Genomic DNA, 22,171 nt, shown 5'->3' with positions numbered 1-22,171 from the left:
TCAAAGAATGAAACTCCCCCATTGATACATTTTTATGCTAATAGAGCATGTTAACATTAAAGGACCACTACAGTGAAAAAGTAAGACGTTGAAATCTGACAGACTATTCCTTCTCCTCATGGGGATTCTCAGGGTTTTCTTTGTTTTTGAAAAGCATTTCCTGAACTGCAGTTGGTAAGAGTAAAGGTGGCCACAAATGATACAGTTTGCCAAATGATCATTTACAAACGATTCTTTGTATGTAACGATCGGAAATGATCGTTTGGGACCACTAATGGACAAAAATCTCCTAATCACTCCAATCAGATTAATGAAATCGATCCAAAAATCGTTCATACAAAGAATCATTCGTAAATGATTGTTCGGCAACTTGTATCTTTAGCGGCTACCTTTACTGCCAAATATTGTGCTAGTGATTAGGGAGGCTGGGTGGTATCTTACCATTTTATCAGTTAGACTTACTGTAGCAACTATTAAACTAAAAGTAACTTTATTTATACTGTACTATTTACACTGTACTATTTATACTGTAGATAAAAAAAGAACATAGTGAAAAGTCAATCAAACAAAATAAAAATAGTGATCGTGTAATTTAAAAGTTCCAAAGAATGAAATACTTATTTGTGGAAAAAATGAAAATGCATTGAGTCCTCTATTCTCCTATCTAAGCACATATATGCAAAGCAGCGGCAGCAGAGCAAACATACCAAATTCAGCTTTTGGTGATTATTCAATCGTTTTTCCCGGATTTTCATACAAATCAACCATTCATGTATGGTATCTGGGCCTGTGTTTTAGATTTATTCGATCAAGCAGGATAATCTATCAGATTTTCCTAGTTGAAAAAAAAATTTAAAAGATTGAATTATGTATGGCCACCTTTAGTGGGAGTTTAACATATTCAGGAAAAAAATTAACTGTGTGTACACAGTGCACAGCAGTTTGACAGTTTTTTTTACACAGCTAACATTCCACTCAAATAGCGCATCTTAGGTGATGCCTGCATTACTAGTGGAACATACACCTTATACTAGCAATGCGCACATTACCTAGGTAACGCAAGTTGTGTAATTACTTCCTCCTGACTGTCACTATGTCGCCCCACCAATCTGTCACCAGCCACAGGTGGTCTCAAAATTTGGGCTCATAAACATTGACAACAAATGTCGCCTTTTGGGGATCAGGAGCTGATCCCCTTGGGCAATGTTGCCGAGTCCTGCTGCACATACGTGTGTCAGCTGTGTAGATAATGACACGCTGTGTTGCTATGTGGGGGACAACAGAGGGACGGCAAGTGGCACATACAGTATGTGGTGGGGGAAAGGCGTGAACAATGGGATCGTTTGGAGGATTGGCATCGCTTCAGTTGAGTACTTCCGTCCGTGGATTGCTCGTGCGTCGGGGGTCATTCGGTGCCATACACATGCCTAATTGTCAGCTGAGGCGGTCATTATTGGCCGCCTCAGGTGACTTAAAGAGAAACTGTGACCAAGGATTGAACTTCATCCCAATCAGTAGCTGATACCCCCTTCCCATGAAAAATATTTTCCTTTTTCTCAAATAGATCATCGGGGGCTCTATATGTATTTAACCATGGTGCTGACATCACACTGTGGGAGCCTTGTTGCACTGTGGGAATAACAGCTTGTTTCGAACTGCCAAAAAAGGAAGCAGCAGCTACTTCCACTGACATCACCCGCCAGCAGTAAAAATGTCACCACATGATGAATGTCAGAATGTAAACCAGGGAGAGGAAAGATTTTACAATGGGCAAACACTGACCAAATCATTTATACATAATCATTTAAAAAATTAAGCACTTTTGTTTATTACGCTATTTTCACTGGAGTTCCTCTTAAAGTCAGGCAAGTGTACACTGGTTAAGATTAGTAAGCATTAAATCAAAGATACACTACAAGAGGTCCAACAAAACTGGAACACACATGGGGGAACTAGACATCTGAGAGACATTGGGGAGGGGGGTACTGTACAGAACATTACTGCGCTGGCGCAAAATGTTCCCGACTGCAGGAACGCAATGGGGGTGCATGCATGCGCAGAAGAGCTCGCCCAGCAGGGGGGGGGGGGGGGGAGGGTACTAGAGAACAGAACTTCTGGCACATACTGATGGCATGGCACATGACGTCTGCGACACGCCACATTGACAGCATGTGTAGGCCAGGCAAGTCCTGCGAACCGTAGTTGCCCAGCTCTGGTTTAGAGCCATTTCAAAGTTGATTTGACGTAATCATGATATAAGTACCCAAATTTAGCTTTCAGTTACAGTACTTCCAGCATCTACTGAATTGCAACATGTTTTTATTTTACAGTGATGAGCTAGTGGTAAATATCTAAATTCACTGACATTCTGATATTTTTTTTTCTATCTCACATTCAGGAATCTCAGGATCATTGCTTTGGAGCTTTTAAGGACTTTAATTGAAAAGAGGATTGAGTAATGATGTGGGCTACAGTAGCTAAACATTTATTACGGAACAAAGTCCGATTGTGTTCAGCGCACACATCACTAAAAGTTCAAAGGAACAAAAGCTTCCTCCTTGGTTCCCTGCAGCATTTCTCCCAGTGGCAGGGCAGTGCTCCAGTCTATGACCAGTCTGCTCACACTGAGGCCATGATCCAGCACGTAGAGGCATTGGATGCTGAGCGCTTTGTCTGTGTGCACTGGGAGGATGGAGAGCAAAGTCTGTACCCATACGTATGGCTCAGAGATAACTGTCAGTGTCCCGACTGTTTCCTCCTGTCCGCCAAAGCCAGAAGACTTCCCTTTGAGATCCTGGATGTAAACATTGGATTGAAAAACATGAATCTGTCCAACACCAAGAAGGTACACGTGTGAATACTGTGATGAGGTTCTAATGAAGTCATTTTCCCCTGTAGTACATTTACTGGAACAGTAAGTTCTAGCTTATCCAGAATATCCTGAATTCCACTATTCAGAGTTTTTAAACAATTTTAATATATTTTTTCCTTTGCGGAAGCTAAGTTAGAGAGGATAGGAACTACCGTATGGGCAAAATGTGGTAATCAACAACAGTTTGTAAGCGATCATCTATCTTTGCTCAGATTTCACATAAAGTGGAACTCCAATCCAAAATTGTAAGTTGAGTTTCGGGTACAGTTGGGAAGGGTTGGAACCATTCCTGATGGTGGATGGGTTCAGGTTAGACTAGGGGGTGGGTTGGGGAAGGATCTGGCTACCTGTTTTGCCTCACGGGAAGGGTTTTTAAACCCTCTAACTTTGCTCACCACCGTAGTGCGTAAAATGAATTGCAGCAAAACATGAGGAAAGGTTCAATAGTAATATTTATTGAGCTACAATCCTGTTATAATAATTATCTAGGCTTGCAGAACCATAGTTTATTTGAGTAATTAGTGAGCATCAATATTATTTCTTACCAAGTATTGCAGCATCACCCGGAGAAGATCGGGGGACCTCAGCGACCTTGGAGGGGAAATACTTGGCGAAGGCATGTCTGCTTGTCCTTCGAGAGTCCCAACTCGAAAGTATTTTCCCTCCTTTATATAGACAGAATTCAATAACTGTGCAGGCATAGAACATGTTTCATCAATGCGCCTGTGCAGATAAGGGTGCGTGATCACCATGTGCTTGCATCAGTGCGCCTGTGCAGACAAGACACATAACTGTGTGATCACAACGTGCTTTAGAAGCATCACAGAACACGTCTGACTACTGTTGCTTATGTGAGAACTTTACACAACATCTCATATTTTGGCTAGTGTTGTAGATAGCAACCATGGTCAGTTGACCATGAGAATGAAAAAACATGTTATTTTGAATTAAAATAACCGCCAGGGTTGTAATAAACTATCATCCAGTACTTATAAAAGAAGCTAACATATATATCGTGTACACCAATCTTATCAATCAATCAGACATTCATGTCAATTTTGTATCTCACTACCTATGCCTAAGGGCGAATCTGCCTACTTATACTTAAGGTGCGGGTGGGGGGGGGGGGTATCTGGCTACATATACATGGGGTGAGAATCTGGCTACCTATACTTAGGTGAATAATCTGACAACCTATATTTGGGGGAGACTCTGGCTACCTATACTTGAGAGTGGGAATCTGGCTCCCTATGGGAGGGGGGGGGGGATCTGGCTTTCTATACTTAGTGGGTACTTTGCTACCTACCAATACTTGGGGGGGGGGGGATCTGGCTACCTATACTGGGGGGGATCTGGCTACCGATACTTAGGGGTGACTCTAGCTATCCTTACTTGGGAGGGTACACTGGGGGGGGGGGGGGGGGTTCTGACTACCTATACTTGAGGGGGGGATCTGGCTACTTATATTTGTGGGGGACTCTGGCTACCTATACTTGGGGAGGTGGGACTCTGGCCACCCACACTTGTCAGGGGGGGGGGGGGGAGCCGGCCACCTATACACAGGATGGAGGGGTTCAATCTGGTTACTGTAGTTAGGTTACTCTGGCTACCTAAACTTTGGTGGGGGGGGAGGGAACCTGGCTACTGTACTTAGGTGGGACTCTGCCTTGTGCTGGCACTGCCCTCCAACATGACTGCTCCAGTAGTTTCCCATTATTTCACTTTTGAACTCGCCACTTTTTTATGATCACAGTTCATTCAGTTTTTTTAAAACCATTAACCTGTGTTTGAGTAAGGCCAGGTGACTTCAGTCAGGAAAATAGTAGAAAGTTCAGGAGTATTGTGTACCTACTGGAGTAAATCATGCCGGCAGTTGTACATTAGCTAGCAGCTGCACTATTTGTTATCAAGCAGTTATTCAGGTATTTTCCTCACACTTCCTGTTAATGAAAACTAAAAACACCTGGCTGTGCTCCTGTCATGAGATTATATCAAGATCATGGTACCTACCAAGGTGCATGCTGGGATATTTAATAAGCAGAAGATGCAGCCAGCCCCACCTGATATCTGCTGATATCAAGATAAACACTGAGTGTTATATTAAAAATATTCTCCTAGTTATATGAGGTTTTTATTCTTAATTTCATTTTTCAATAATGTGTTTCCCCTTACAGCAGGCTTTCTCAACCAGGATTCCCTGGAAGCCAAGGGTTCCTTGAGTACTTTGCAGGGGTTCCTTGGCATTTCCCAGATCGTGGGGGAAGTATGATAGAGTACAATAAAATAGAGAATATAATCAAAAAAGCACTAAATTGTGGATCAAAATAATAATGAGCACATCAATAAAAAGCACTAGAATAAGAAGACAGTATAATGTGTAGCAGTGTAATAGCGGGTAGTGAAATAAACAGCCACACCGACTTTTAAAGTCCATGCCTCCTGCAAAATAAATTCAGGGGTTACTTGAGATTCAAAAAATATTTGCAAAGTTCCTCCAGGTTCAACAGGTTGAGAAAGGCTGCCTTATAGTACGCTATTTCTGTTATTGAAAACTCTGTGTACCACTGAGTGAGATAACTTGACCTTCCGGCTGTGGGTTATTTACATCCCTTGCTATGTTATTGATAAGCAGGAAGAGGGCTGCTTCGATAGTCTTTAGATACCACGCAATTGTTCTTAGGCCTTTTGTACACTACATGCGATTCCGATTTTTATACAATCCGATTTTTTATTCCGATTAAAAAAACGCAGCAGCATGCAGTACTTTTTTCATTCGGAATCAAAAATGAGATCGTATAAAAAAATCAGAATTGCATATAGTGTGCAAGAGGCCTTACACCTGTAATGCAAATAAACTATGTCTCTGCTTATCTCTGGGCACATTCACTTAGGTGGATCTGCCAGCTGGCTGGAAACAGGGTTTTCAAACTTGTGCAGCTGATCACTTGTGATGGAAAAATATTTTGTAAAAGGTTTACATGTTATTCCTATTTAGTGCCCAATCCAAGGACACGTCATGGTATTCCCTCTTATCAAAGATGGTTCCAGGGGCATAACTGCAATTCATGAAGTCCCACACCAAAGTGTGGACATCATAATCTTCACACCCATAACAAGTTTACTGTAGCTACAAAACCACCTGATCTGGAGAATAGACCCCTTTATCAGAGGGAGTGAAGTAGTATTTGGGGGAGGGGGGTCTAACAGCTCTGGACCTCCCTGTGGTCCTGGAGGAAAAAGCTGTGCACAAGGAGCTTCATGCATGGACCATAATCACAGATGTGCAGTCTGGCTGCTCTCGTTCACAGACTGGTGCATGGCAATAAGAGCATATCCGACAAGCTCACAGCATGACCAGATTTCAGGCAAGGCCACAATAGTCATGGCCCAGGAAGCAAGAGGCTGCCGGCTGGCACACTTATGTAGTAAAGCTGACAAACATGTGAACCACAGTGGTCGGGCAAGTGTCTGGGACTCTGACTGACTCTGACTCTGACTCAGCAAACAGGTGCAGCTTACTGTCTGTGACCTGAGCTGTTATTCCCCATCATAGCCAGCTGTTTTTCAAGTCTGACTCCGCCCTCCACCCACCTCCAACCTAACAAGAATGATCAACCTTTCATAATGGATAGTTTCTAGTCGATTGGCACCATCAACACTGTCCAAGCCAATCAATCAATCAATCAATCAATCAATCAGAAGGATAACTGTTCAGTAAAATTGTATCGTTAATGGGTACCTTTAAATACATTAATTATTAGGACCAATAAAAGTTTGTGCATGTGGATGGAGAGGTTTGCTGTTGGTCAGGGGGCCCGCTGGTTAAAATGGCCTTGGATGGTAAAAAGTTCAAATCTAGCACTGGGTCCCACTGGATGGGTAGTCTCAAGGAGGATGCTGAAAGCCTCAAGACTATCCACTTTTTTCCCTCACAGGTTCACTTGAAACCATGTACACAACTGTTGAGGTGGAGCAGATATTGTGCAAAATCCCCCTAATGATCATCAGAAGGAAATCATTTACAAGCTTTAGTAATATAATGTATTTTTTCTCTCCTTCTCTAATGGCCCATATGGGTACAAAAGTAAACAAAAAGTTACTTTAATGTCACAGATACAGAACCTCAAGTCAGGAAATAACCACTTAACTTAAATTTACGTATGGAAACAGCACATTTAAATGACGTCAAGTCCTTGAACCGTAGTGCAGAGGCTTTGATATCCAGCTGGCTACAGAACATTAACATGTAATGAATAATAATGAGTAATGATTTAGTTCAATGGAGGTAGAGTCTTTCATTTTTCTTCCTATAACAGAATGAATGCCATCAATTCCATACACTAGCTACATGGTAAAAAAAATGCATACAGAAAATGGTCTTTGTAGGGACAGGGGGACAAGATGTAGAAAAGATCAGTGACAGAGGTACAGGATGTGCCAGTGGAGATTAATGGGATAATAGAGATACCGTGTTTCCCCGAAAATAAGACACTGTCTTATATTAATTTTTGCTCTAAAAGATGTGCTAGGGCTTATTTTCAGAGGATGTCTTATTTTTGGGCAAACACTGGTAGTTTTCCTATACAAAATGTACATACTGTATGCCATGCTGAAACACGTGCAACATACACAGAGCTTGTGGTTTGCAGATTGGCTCTCACTTACATGAAATTTAATTCTGCTGATCGTGTGGGTAATGCTGGATACACACGATGCGTTTTTGTGTTCGTTTTTGCGGTCGATTCGCGTCGATTCGATTATTTCCAATCCGAATCGAGCATGTTGGAAATAATCGAATCGATGCGAATCGACCGCAAAAACGAACGCAAAAACGCATCGTGTGTATTCAGCATTAGAGTATATTTCTTGCAGGCAGAAAACTCTGTCAGGCTCCCCAGAGCTATGATAGGATAAGCTGTGTGTCCTGGGAAGAGGTTAAGAGTTGAAGTGCTGCTGATGCTTATCACAACAGATCAGGAGGGCTGGCTCCAACAAAAACACACATATATAGGATTGTGTAGAACTCACATTATACTGCTGCTCTCCTGTATCCAGGCTTTGTATTCAGTGTGACTTGCTGGTGTCATGTGGGCTGCTAGCTAGGGCTTAAATTTAGGGCATGTCTTACATTTCAAGCATTCTTGAAATTCCTGCTAGGTCTTATTCTCAGGGGATGTCTTACTTTAGGTGAAACACGGTAGTACCAGAATTCAGTAACCCTGTAGTAGGAGGGGGCTGGTGTCACTAGGGGTCAGTTATAGTGAGGCCACCAACATTATACCAATATGAAAATGTATTAAAGATACTTCTCAAAATACAAAACACAATCCCCTAGGATACCACCCTCCACATGATACCCTCTTCCCCATAGTTAAAAACAGGAATCATGGCGGAGTAAAGGTTATGCATAACTGGTGTTACTTCTGCAGATAAATTGATTAGTCTCTGGCCAGAGAATTACATAACCAATCATCCATTCGTCCGCGCATATATTCCACATCCACACTGCCACAACAGATAGAAAAAGCGGGGGCCCCCTTTAAAAATTCCTCTCTTCCCTTAAAGGGGAACTGAAGAGAGAGGTATATGGAGGCTGTCATGTTTATTTCCTTTTAATCAATACCAGTTGCCTGGCAGCCCTGCTGGTCTATTTCTCTGCAGTAGTATCTGATTAAAACCAGAAACAAGCATGCAGCTAGTCTTGTCAGATCAGACTTATAAGTCTGAACCACTGAAACACCTGATCTGCTGCATGCTTGTTCAGGGGCTATGGCTAATAGTATTAGAGGCAGAGGCTCAGCAGGGCTGCCAGGCAACTGGTATTGTCTAAAAGGAAATAAACATGACAGCCTCCATATACCTCTCTCTTCAGTTCCCCTTTAACTTGATAGGTATTGGGATAGGGAGATCCATGTATAATCAACAAGTTCCAGGTTATAAATAACTTTCCAGATAGCTTGTAGCGTTACAGCTTTAAAGAAAACAGTACATGGATAGGTCTCACCCGCAAAGTAATGCTCTTTAGAACACAGGCAATTTTCCGCGCTCACTGTAGGGATTCCGTAACTGGATTCATCCGTGCGTGTACAATATTCGTGCATCCACTAAGTTCAGCAATCTCTTGTGCAGACCGGGTCCTGTATGACTTGAATCACCGGCCACTGCCAGGCAACAGCGCTGTAGGGAGTCGCACGCTGAACACGCCGGTTCTCCCGGAGTCGGGTCAGCTGACTGGTGACTGGCGATGACCATCGCATACACACTTCCTGCTGCCGCCATTGCTCTGCACGGAGAACCGGCGTGTTTAGCGTGCGACTCCCTACAGCGCTGTTGCCTTGCAGTGGCCGGTGATTCAAGTCATACAGGACCCGGTCTGCACAAGAGATTGCTGAACTTAGTGGATGCACGAATATTGTACACGCACGGATGAATCCAGTTACGGAATCCCTACAGTGAGCGCGGAAAATTGCCTGTGTTCTAAAGAGCATTACTTTGCGGGTGAGACCTATCCATGTACTGTTTTCTTTAAAGCTGTAACGCTACAAGCTATCTGGAAAGTTATTTATAACCTGGAACTTGTTGATTATACATGGATCTCCCTATCCCAATACCTATCAAGTTAAGGGAAGAGAGGAATTTTTAAAGGGGGCCCCCCACTTTTTCTATCTGTTGTGGCAGTGTGGATGTGGAATATATGCGCGGACGAATGGATGATTGGTTATGTAATACTCTGGCCAGAGACTAATCAATTTATCTGCAGAAGCAACACCAGTTATGCATAACCTTTACTCCGCCATGATTCCTGTTTTTAACTATGGGGAAGAGGGTATCATGTGGAGGGTGGTATCCTAGGGGATTGTGTTTTGTATTTTGAGAAGTATCTTTAATACATTTTCATATTGGTATAATGTTGGTGGCCTCATAACCTTTTGTAATAGTATTTAAATATATTCAAGTGTTCTAGGTTGGCCCCGCCCTGTATCTTTCAGGGATATTAACCAATATACATAGCACCCTTGCACCTTATTTAATTGATTGGTCAGTTATAGTGAGGCAGGATGTGACGAGGGGGCAGTGGAGATTAGTGATGTTGCACTGGGATAATAGAAGTATTCAGTAATCCTGGAGTAGGAGGGGGCTGGTGTTACTAAAGGTCAGTGATGCAAGTTTAGACGCCACCATAGACATCCATATAAATATTGTTTATAGCAGGAAATTTGGCCGCTGGTGACCCCCGCTATAAACAATATTTTTCATGGTTGGGGCAGTTAACGTTAGGCAACAGTGGGTAGGGTTTTAAAGTTAGGTGTCTGTGTGTGTGTGTGTGGGGGGGGGGGGGGGGGCGGGGTTTAAGCAGCCCATACAAATATTGCTTATAGCAGGAAATATTAGCAGGGGCTGCAAGCTATACTATAAAAAATACTATTAAAAATAGTTCGCCTTTTTTGCGGCATGCGGGGGCATTAGTGGGTAAGGTTAGATGTCCATGGGAGGTGTCTTTAAGGTTAGGTGTGAGGGGCTTGGGGGGGTTAAGGTTAGGCATGGGGAAAGGATGTTAAAGTTAGGCATGAGGTGGAGGGAGTTAAGGTTATACATCAGAGGCGGTGGTAAATGTTAGGCATCGGAAGGGGGTGGTTACTGGTTAGGCATCGGCAGGGTGGTGGTTAGTGTTAGGGAGAGGGAGTGTTCTGTGTGAGAATAGGATTAGGTTTAGCTGTAATAAAATATCAATATTATTTACCGATATTTTACCTAAATTTTCAGGTGCCGTTTTTGCAAGTAGGCGAGTTGGACAGGTGTAATATATTGGTAAGATGTCCACTGGATTTCTGTAATGGAACTGAGAATAAACAGTTTTTCTTTAGTAATTTCCTGGATTTAAAATTGCCATATGCAGCAGAGGCTGCTAGAACTTGACAAGAAAAACAACATTTATATTGCGCTTTTCTCCTGGCGGACTCAAAGCGTCAGAGCTGCAGCCACTAAGGCGCGCTCTATAGGCAGCAGCAGTGTTAGGGAGTCTTACCAAAGGTCTCCTACTGAATAGGTGCTGGCTTACCGAACAGGAAGAGCCGAGATTGGAACACTGGTCAGCTGCGTCAGAGGCAGAGCCCTTAACCATTACTTTGTCCAGCCACCCTTGGTTTTCTATCAGGCATTCTTCCATTAACTAAAATGATGACCTTTTCTTTGCGCTTCCCTTTTAAGTTTTTTATAAAACTAAAGTAATACAAAGGGTAACCAGATTGTGTTTAATGTCAATAACATCAGTAATCAAATCAAACCAAATCAAATATAGCTTTATTGGCATGACCAAGCTTCAATACAGGCATTCCCAAAGCAGGGGGAATGAGGGACATGGGATGGGGTGGGGGTGCAGTGAGTTAGCAGTTCGTGGACATTTGGGGGGGGGGGGGAGTTTACAGTTCATTTATGCTCCTCTAAGTCTGTGGCATGCTGTGACATAGTGTGCAGCGATTGTCACTGTGGATTTCTCTTCTCCTAGTAGAATGCAGTGTTTTCTCTCATCCTCTAATCTGTGAAAGTCTGGAAATAGAAGAAAAGAAGGTTTCCCTGGTATCGGTATATTTGGGGCAGTGCAGCAGGAAGTGATTTTCGTCCTCGAGGGCCTTCTGCTCACAGTGTTGGCATAGTCTCTCCTCCCTGGGTTTGTATGTCTGTCTGTGTCTCCATTATCCATAATCCATTATTCCATTATTACTCTAAATTAGTGACTCACAGCTCCATTAACTTGAAGAGTAACTGTTTACCAGCTGTGACTTTTTTTTATTGGAAATAGCAGTGAAATAGTGGAAATAGCATTACAGCCAAGCAACATCCCGATCTGTGGCCCGGATTGCCAGACGTGTCACAGACCGCATCCTGTTGGTGGCACAGCTTTAAAGTGTAAAGAGGCTCAATCTCCGGCAGCTCTCTATCTATGCACATTAGAGGCTTGATTCACTAAACTGTGATAAGACAAATAACACACGTTATCAATGTTATCAAACGCTATCAAAATTATCACAAAGTTTTCACACGCTATTAAAGTTATCACATGCTATCAAAGTTATCACAAAGTTATCACATGCTATCAAAGTTATGCAATAGGAGAAGAAAAAATGAGCGCTGGGCACCAAAACTTTTGCTTGCTATTTATTCCAGAACCATACAGACATTGAAAGCGAGGGGGTAACAAAAGGCCTGACAGCCGTTTCGCGGGATAAAGCCGTTTCTGAGGAAGCGGGCAACTTTTATCCCGCGAAACGGCTGTCAGGCCTTTTGTTACCCCCTTGCTTTCAATGTCTGTGTGGTTCTGGAATAAATAGCAAGCAAAAGTTTTGGTGCCCGGCGCTCATTTTTTCTTCTTCTATTGCATATGGATCTATACAGCTGGGAGCACATCACTGCTGAGCTCTTCCGGATCACCTTGCAGTTGGCCATCATCGAGTGCCAGCTCTCTCTTTTCACTTCTCCCTTGGCTACCAAAGTTATCACACGCTATCAAAGTTATCACAAAGTTATCACATGCTATCAAAGTTATCACACGCTATCAAAGTTACACAAAGTTATCACACGCTATTAAAGTTAACATGCCTTTTCAGAGTAGCATAGCGAACACAACACTACGAACTTATGCCTGCTAATTGGCAATGGCACTCATCCTGTCCTGAGCCCCTGCGGGTTCGTAGCGCTCGCTATGCTATTCTGATAAGGTGTGTTAACTTTGATAGCGTGTGATAACTTTGATAGCGTGTGATAACTGTGTGATAACTTTGATAGCGTGTGATAACTTTGTGATAACTCTGATAGCTTGTGATAACTTTGTGATAACTTTGATAGCGTGTGCTAACTTTGTGAAAACTTTGATAGCATGTGATAACTTTGATAGCGTGTGATAACTTTGTGATAACTTTGATAGCGTGTGATAACTTTGATAGCGTGTGATAACTTTGTGACAACTTTGATAGCGTGTGTTAAAGAGAACCTGTACTCTAAAATTCTTACAATAAAAAGCATACCATTCTATTCATTATGTTCTCCTGGGCCCCTCTTTGCTGTTTCTGCCACTCCCTGCTGCAATCCTGGCTTGTAATTGCCAGTTTTAGGCAGTGTTTACAAACAAAAAACATGGCTGCTAACCAGCATGTGATAGGCTGAGAGAAGCTCAGTCTGTGACTCATACAGAGCCTGGAGGGGGCTTGGAGAGGGTGTGTATAACTTCTACCTATCACAGCAGAGCAGCACATTCCTGCCTGAGCTGACAAAGCTGACAAAGGAAAGAAGATTGGATTATATAACAGAGATAATACAGCCACTGTGCAACTAGGAAAGGCTGCAGTAAGACAGACCACATTAGAACAGTTATAGGGACTTATAGGATAGAAGAAATAAGGCTGAAAATTGTGTTACAGAGTCTCTTTCACTTTGTGATAACTTTGATAGCGTGTGATAATTTTGATAGCGTGTGATAACTTTGAGATAACTTTGATAGTGTATGATAACTTTGATAGCTTGTGATAACTTTGATAACGTGTGATATTTGTCTTATCAAGGTTTAGTGAATCAAGCCCTAGATTTGAACATCTCAAACGAAATGAGTAGGAAACAGTATACATTCTCCCATACATCTCTGCTGTGTCAACACTGCTGTGTCTTCAAGCTTTATTTGAAAAAAATTACTCTGTGGGGCTATGGCCATTTAGTGCAATCCCTGAAGAATTTTTCATTGTTGTTGTTTCTTAAGGTTTGTTTTTTTTTGTTCTGAACTCCCATTTTTCACATGGTGAACACGGTGAATGAATGCTCAAATGAAGGAGCAACAGGTACCTGCAAAGTGGCCTGACCACCATGTATTGCCACCAGGAGCGGTCTTTAACCTGAGCGTCCTGAACGGTCGCTCAGTACATCACATTACCATTGGTGCATGCAGGCCCCCCAAATGCTCCGCCCAATCCATCAGCCATGGCGAGAGGTTACTAACCTTCTGGTGATCAGTGACTCGAGCTCTATATGAGCCGCTCATGGTTACAGGTGCCACACCTCCTGCGGACCGCCAGCACGTACTGGCATGTCACATAATGAGAGATGCTGTGTAGCTATAGGGGGACACAGACCACACTGCTGATAGAGAGCCACCGTTGCTGGACAATAAGAGGAAAGCTACTTCTCAAGCTCCACCTCTGTTTGCAACTCTAAAATGGTAGATTGGGGGCTATGTCTGCTACCTATACTGGGGAGGGGATTACTACTGGAAGCACATCTACCTATAATGGGGGGGAGGGGCTGTCTAATACTGGGAACACATCTGGCTACCTATAATGGGGGGAACTGCCTTAATAGTGGGGGCACATCTGGCTACCTACTATGGGGAAAATTGTCCAATACTGGGGCACATCTGCTAACTATGCTAGGGGAGGGGGCTACTTAATACTGGAGGCACAGCTGAATACCTATATTGGGCATGTCTGCTATCTATGCTGAGGGAACTATCAATACTGGGGTACATAAGCTACCTATACAGAGAAGACTACCAAACACTGGGGTCCCATCTGATACCTATACTGAGGGGACTACATAATTAAGCGGGTACATCTGGCTAACGAACACTATTGGGGACACATCTGACTTATACTTAGATCTAGGGGCACATACCTGCCTACCCAACACCTGCCTCTACAATGAACACAGTGTTATGTGGCAGTAGTGGCATTCAAAATCTGAAGAGGAGGGGGAGGTGTCACAAAAGTCTAGTTTCGCTCAGGATGTTGTGAAATCCAAGCCAGCCCTGATTGCAGTTCCCAGCGATTAATAAGGAAAGTGTATGCTCATTTTCCCCTGAAGACTTCTTGGTTACTACACAGAGAGTTAAATGCGTGCATTAAACACCAAGTGAGCACCTGACATAACTGGCTAAACAAATTTGGCCTTATTGGCTATTCATGAGGCAATGCTCATGCAAATATGCATTCGCTTTCGCATGCCGACTTATGCAGGGTCAAAAACGAATGCCGCAAAGCGGTTGCCCTGCGGGAATTAGTTCATGCTACAATAGCACTATCCAGGAGCGCCACGGGGAGGCTTCCCAATGCCCCCATACAACCGGGGTACCGCGAGGTCCCAGGCTCTTCTTGGTTATCTGCAGATTAGGAACCATACTTGGTCTGCAGTTTCTGCACACTGCAATCATATTTTGGGAGGCAGTACAATATTGCATCCAGCCGCCTTGCCAATGATCATTGTCCGTGTGGTCACAACAAACTGAGGGTTTGCAAATTGCATGTCCTTGCCTTGATGAATCAGCCCCTGCAAGTCTGAATTTATATTTTTTGTCTCTCTTGACTGTGTATTAACGAAACTGAGTAAAGTTTTCTAGAGTGTAGTTTCAGGAAAGTAGTCAATTATGCTTCATGAATGGCTGATTCATTAATCATTTTAAGGAGTGTTATTAAAAACGAATAAGTCTTGGGAAGCCAGAACCTTTAAGTGATCACCGAAGATTTATGGAGAAATGGAAATTGCAAGCGGTATTCTACAGACTTGGAGTCGGGTTAAAGGACCTACCATAACACTTTGCACAAGAGCACTAAAAACAAGCCATCTGTAATGAATTAAGAGGGACAGCAGTTCATGCAATCCTAATGTATTCTATTTGAAGATTTACTGCATAATTTCTTCACTTGTGCTGAGATATATGGGATTTTAAATGAGAATTGTGTGAGACATAAATAAGTACGTTGTGAAGTTGCTATATTTAAGTGATCTGCAGCCTTTGATGACTCATCTTACATATATGAAAAGAAGCACAATGCATTTCAGAGTAGTTTCTTAAAGTGAATCTGGATCTAAGATAAACTGATTAAAAAAAAGTTATTAAAAAAAAAAATATTTGAAGACATGTGGCCCATAAGCAAATTCTCTTTTTCCCCTGAGTTTTCTTCTTGGAGATAGTTTTTCATCTTCTGTTTAAAATAACTTTTTAGCACTCTTCAATTGAAAAAGTACCAAAAAGTGGTAAAAAGTACTCTCAAAATTATTCTGAAGATTTATTGCTTGCTGGTGGCTTAAAAGGCATTTTATTGATAAAGTGTGAAAATATCACCTAGGAGAACATTTTGAAGAAAAGGGGAATTGATAAAGGGCCATAGGCCTTATTTAAAGAGACTCTGAAGTGAGTCTAAATTCCCTTTTTTAACTTGTAGTTATGTTCATCACTATAACCCCTCCTGAAACATCGCTATCCCGCGGCAAAACGAGGAGTTAATACCCCCCAAATCCCCTCTCCAGTGTCCAGGGAACGCTTCCTGCTTGAGGCAGAACTAATGGCTGTAGACTGTAGCAAGAGAGCATGTTTGCGCAGGTGCAGTACAGGACCGCCCTTCTTCAGGAGTACTCGGGCTCCCTGAAGACTTCTGAAGCCTCCTAAATTAGTCAAATACTGCTACCGGGCGAGCCAGCAGGGGAACGAGGGGACCAGGAAAGGAGCGGGAAGGCTCTATTCGACCCAGAGCCTTCCCTCTCCTTAACCACTTGCCGACCAGGGCTGTATTGGCTGATCTGTGCTGCGTGGGCTCTCCAGCCCGCAGCACAGATCAGTATTATGCCAGGGCGATCAGACTTCCCCCCTTTTTTCCCCACTAGGGGGATGTCCTGCCGGGGGGGTCTGATCGCCGCCGGCCATCTGCGTTTTGCGGGGGGGGCTCCTCAAAGCCCCCCTCCGCAGCCATTTCCGCCCTCTGCCTCCTTACCTCCCTCCCTCCCTCTCTCCGTAATGCGCAGGACGGAATTCCGTCCTGCGCATTGAAGGATAGGCTTCCGCCTATCAGATGCCGGCGATCCCCGGCCAATCAGAGGCCGGGGATCGCCGATTTGCCCTGCTGCGCAGCAGCGTCGTACGATGTAAACAGCGGGGATTTCTTCCCCGCTTGTTTACATTTTGCCGGCGAGCCGCAATCAGCAGGGCTCTCCGGCTGTTCACGGAGACACCCTCCGTGAACTGACATGGAAAGGCCGCTCCATCGAGCGGCCATTTCCATGGTAACCCGCAGACGACCAGTTTACGCCGATCGGCGTTTGCTGGTCGTCAAGAGGTTAAGAGTAAGTATCTATCTAATTTTATTAAATGCAGTTCCCATTCACTTTAACCCCTCATCTTGCCGGGGGATAGCGGTGTTTTAGCAGGGGTTATAGTGATGAACATAAGTACAAGTTAAAAAAGGGAGTTTAGACTCGCTTCAGTGTTTCTTTAATGGTCTTTTTTTTCCTCTAAGTTTTCTCCTAGGTGTGTTCCCACATTAAGCCACCAGCAAGCAAGTATAAACTCAGAATAATTTTTCAATTGCAGAGTGCTGAAACGTTTGTTAAACAGAAGATGAAAAATTATCTCCTAGGAGAAAACTTAATAGAAAAAGTGAATTGGATAAGGCCCATAGTCCTAAATATGACTGTTCTGGATTTCTATTTTCTTTTTTTGGGTTTAAGGGTTAAAAATATAGGTTTGTAGATTGAATTGTCTCCTTGGCATAGCCATCATGTTATCAGGGAAAATTATGTTTCAGTAAGGCACACTGCAGTTTGACTTCCAAAATGCAGTGGAACTGTGATTAATAACTCTGGATTATTTAGCATCACATTGAAAAAAAACCCCCATTAATACAGATAGTGTTCAAAGTGGGTATACTTTAAAGGACTGGAGACCTTTAAAAAGTGTGTATAATTTTTGAATCTACATATGTGGTCTTTAAAATTATTTGATCAGTAGAATATTTTAAAGAGGCCAAGAAGTACATTTAGACAGTATAAACTGAAGGTGTGATATTTACATGATCAGAGGTTATCCTCACTGAAAACTGTATGCTTAAATATGTAGTACAGGGGTCTCAAACTCACGGCCCGCGGGCCATTTGCGGCCCTCGGTACAATATTTTGTGGCCCGCGCCGGCAAGAGCAAAAGAAAACTATTTTATCTTATAGTTCGCTTCAGTGCTCCCAAGTAATCCGCCGCATCCCCGCCGCTAAACGTGGGCTGCAGAGCCCCCAAATCCCCCGGGCAAACATCCACGACTACGCTGAGGGGCAGAGCTTCCAGCTGTAGCTCTGCCCCTCTTGACGTCAATCGCCGCACGGATCGCCGCCTCTCCCTGCCCCGCTCTGTGAAGGAAGAGTGAGAGGGGCGGGCAGAGGCGGCTATTCGCCGCGATTGGAGGGGCATCAGGAGGGGCAGAGCTGAAGCTGAAAGCTCTGCCCCTTCCAGGAAATGCTGGCGGATTGCCCCCCGGGCGATTTGGGGGCTCTGCATGCCTTGTTTTGTGGCGGGAACACAGCGGATTACTTGTAATAGGAGCATTGAAGCGAACTATAAGGTAGGACACTTCATGTTCAGAAGAAATAATTAAAACTGTTAATAATGACATTTGAGGACTTTTTTTGTGAAATCCCTTATGCGGCCCAGCCTCATCCTGACTTTGCCTCCTGCGGCCCCAGGTAAATTGATTTTTAGACCCCTGCTGTAGTAGTTCAACAGACTGTGGCAAATGTATCTAAGAATGAGTTGAGCTGAGTTTCTAGGTTCCCCTATTGGTCAGTAAAGCCATCCATCACACCAGAGGATCAATGGAGAGTCTTAAAAAGGAAGGAACCTCCACCTAACACTTTTAGCAACAGGATTACTTCTGGGTGTAGCTCTGGAACAAAAATCGTATATATTGTCATGCAGTTTCCACTAAAGTTAAGCTCAGATAGGGATGACCGCAAACAGTTTTGCAACATGCAGAGGCCGGCAAAAGAAGAGGTTGACTTACCTGTATCACTGCCTCTCACCAATGTGCTGCACACCACTCTCCATCTTTTCACACTCCCTACTTCACAGTTCTGCTAAAATCTTGGCCCTGCAAGATCGTCTATGCCAAGGATGATGTAGTGTTTACAAGGTTTAAGAGGTTTGGTTGTTATTTATTTAGTTAATTCAACCTTCAAGATCGTACAGTAAGTTATGATAGGTTCATAGTCCCCATCTGCCTTGTCTGTGGTTGACGGTGTGACAACCAGTTTTGTGAGTATCCTTTCTACTAAATACTCTTCTTCCATACTGCCTGAAAGTACTACACTATTGACCTTCAGTTGTCTTTTCTATTTTTGGGTCTTTGGTCTTTCTTCTAATCTCGTGTTCTTTACCTGGACAGACCCACTAACGCAGGGATGTTGAAACTCCAGTCCTCAAGCACCATAGCCATGCCAGTGTTTAGGATGGACTGAAAAATGTAGTAATGTGTTCTACTTGCTGAACCACACTTCTCCTAATTCAAGTTCTATCAATTCATTTGAGCTGTACCAAAAATTTGTAAGGATCTAGACCCTCGAGGAAATGGAGTTTGACATCCCTGCTCTAAACTATTGCTACACATTTAATGTGAAGTTATGCAGTTTCAGTTACAGTTCTCCTGATCCTTCAAATGATGATGATAACTAAGAGGAGATTGTGTGTGTGTGTGTGTGTGTGTGTGTGTGTGTGTGTGTGTGTGTGTGTGTGTGTGTGTGTGTGTGTGTGTGTGTGTGTGTGTGTGTGTGTGTGTGTGTGTGTGTGTGTGTGTGTGCAGCTAATAGGCAGGCCCTGCATCTGTTTCAGGCAAGGAATGGGGAAGGGTTTTAGGCTGCTGTATACTGTCAGTAGTGATGGTCATGTCTAGGAGAACTCATAGAGAAGCATGCGATTTGTTTGGTTGGTTGATAGATTTGCAAAGCTCTGATTTGCTGCAATCACATCCTGCTTAAGCACATGATCATGACTAGCAAAAGAGACTTTCATATCTTTAACCTGGCCAAACTGATCACATACTTGTCCATGAGTACTCCTAGACATGACCATCACTAACTGTCAGTCACATGACTGGCTGGTGAGATCTGGCTCACGAGTAACCATCCACTGCTCTTCATGTACTGAGCTTCCCTCATGAATTTCAATGCAACAGCAGCAAACCTGACACCACTTTAGTAAATTAATTAACCATTATATACAGGTGTCCATATTGTTGAGGTTTCGTCTAGGTAAAAGTAGAAATGAGCAAACCTTGATGAAATTATTACGTCAGTTTTTATAAGCATATTTACCTCTTGACACTTAACATTTCTTGATAACAATAAGAAAAAAAGTTGAACTTTAAATTGTTGTGCTAAACTGTGTGTTTTAACACTATTCACTAGTAAGTTCATATTTTTGTATTAATGTTTTTAAGATGCAGTATTGCTTTCTAACAAGCACCTTTATCAGATGGGCTTATTTTTATAATGTACTGATTGTTTTATTACCACAGATACATTTTATCTTTTCTTTATAGATATCTATTACTTGGCCAGATGATCACCAAAGTGACTTTGACTCGGAGTGGCTGAAGAAAAGGTGTTTTTCAAAGAAGTCTCGCACAGAAATGCATGATGAACTGTTTTTACCAGGTATGTGGAGGCCTAATCTGAAGGGAGAAAGTCTTAGGACCAGTTAATACAGACAGTTATGTTTTAAAAACATGAACAGGTCCCCTAATACCTTGATGTAACTGTGGTCCAGCTGCAGCCTTGAGCGTTGTGACTCATCAAAGATACAGCGCTCTAATGGTCTGAAAATGGATTGGGGATAATTACACAAAATATCTGATCACTAAGGTGATCTGGAGCTCTTCCAGTGGTTATTACAGGCTAGTCATTAAACAGCCTCTCTTATCTTGTGTAGGTTGTGATGACCTGGCAAAGAAGCTCATGCCAGAAAAATGCCCCCTAAAGTCATAAAAGGAGGAAAACAAATAAATAGCTAGGTATTGTATGTATAGTCACCTCTGGCCTAATAACAACTCGGGGACCAGTGAGATACCTGGAATTAGATATTCACTAGACTGCCCCCAGGCTATGTGACTTCTTTTTACCTTGCTGCACCAGGTAAAACAGCCTTAGGGGATGCATACTCCCCGTCCTCCTTCACAGCATGCCCTTGTTCATAAGTGCACCTTTGTTCACTTGCACATCGGGAATTCAGGAAGGCACAGGCACTGAAAAAGCAGCGTGATTGCACTTGTAAGTGGAAAAGCAGCCTAAAACACACTCACCTTTGGGTTATAAAAGCCTCTGCATCCCAGCACTAAATACTTATTGATCTGTCTGCTTAGTGTTCTTGTTTTGCTTGCCAGTTACTGTTCTGACCCTTGTTGTGACCATAGCCTGTTCAATGTGTTGTTATCGATCTCATTATTTATTGATCTCAGCTTGTGACTTTGACAACATTTGTCTGCTACCTGCCCTGACCTAAGCTTGTAACCCTGTTTGTGTCTGCTAACAGCCTTTCGTCTCTTCCTTTAACTGCGTTTGTCTGCTGACTGCTTTGACTCTGGCTTGTAAGCGGACCACACCAGTATTGCAAAAGCCCCGATCCCAGATTTTCTTCAGCCTTGCTTTGTCTTCTGTTCTCATTGCAGTGTCCCCTGTTCTTTACTGTTAAACTTGAGGCAGTTTCAGGGTCCCTGACCTGGGGGCTACTAGCTACAAAGTATTCAATTGCTCAGTAGGTTAAAGGGACTCCCAGCACCTTTCATGGGCATGCCTTTAAGCCAGACGACTTCCAACAAAGTCGTGCTATGACCCCTCTGGAGGAGCCTCTTGCAATGGCCATGTGTGTCACTTCCTCTTCCTGCTTCATTCAGTGATGCACTTCTCTAACAGAGAATACAGGGGTGACCCGGAAGTTATAACATAGCCAAGATGGCAGCCGCAATCTTTACATTGAAATCGAACGAAAACTATTTGGTGTAGAATGGCTATTCAGGCATCAAATGAAAGAGGAGAGCACAAGCTACAGGTATGCATCTTTAAGTACTTTGCAGTACTGGTTGGAGTCTCTAGGCCACAGGTGTCGAACTCCAGGCCTGGAGGGCCAGATCCATGCCAGTGTTTAGGATGGACTGAGAAAGAAAGGAATGTGTTCTACCTGATGGACCACACCTTTCCTGATTCAAACCCATCAATTCATTTGAGCTGTATCAAAAATGTTTGAGGACCGGTTTGACATACCTGCTCTAGGCATACCCATGAGAGGTGCTCGGAGTCTCTTTAATTCAACAATTATGGTTGAGGAAGAAGGTTATTTTTATGTTGTATAATGACTCAAAACTTGTTATTGAGTCAAGCACTCGAAGAAGTCTTGCAGGACCATGAATGAAGCAACAGTAAGCAAAAAACAGTGCAGCAGAGAGGGATGCAGTCAGGAGTGTAAAGAGAAAAGTCAATTATTAAATTATAAGTTGTGTTATATTTTTTTTA

At 43.1% G+C, this 22,171-nt stretch overlaps 1 protein-coding gene across 1 annotated transcript in view; it reads left to right on the top strand.

The window, feature by feature from the left end:
* BBOX1 (gamma-butyrobetaine hydroxylase 1) overlaps positions 1-22,171 on the top strand; it is a 181,316-nt gene that overhangs the window by 15,921 nt on the left and 143,224 nt on the right. The window contains exons 2-3 of the mRNA XM_068261512.1: positions 2,399-2,845; positions 20,206-20,320. Coding sequence (XP_068117613.1) covers positions 2,459-2,845; positions 20,206-20,320 — 502 coding nt within the window. The 5' untranslated portion in view covers positions 2,399-2,458. The remainder of the gene's footprint in view (positions 1-2,398; positions 2,846-20,205; positions 20,321-22,171) is intronic.

The sequence above is a fragment of the Hyperolius riggenbachi genome, chromosome 11 (assembly GCF_040937935.1).
Source record: "Hyperolius riggenbachi isolate aHypRig1 chromosome 11, aHypRig1.pri, whole genome shotgun sequence".
Lineage (NCBI taxonomy): Eukaryota > Metazoa > Chordata > Amphibia > Anura > Hyperoliidae > Hyperolius > Hyperolius riggenbachi.
This window is presented reverse-complemented; position numbering and strand designations above follow the sequence as displayed.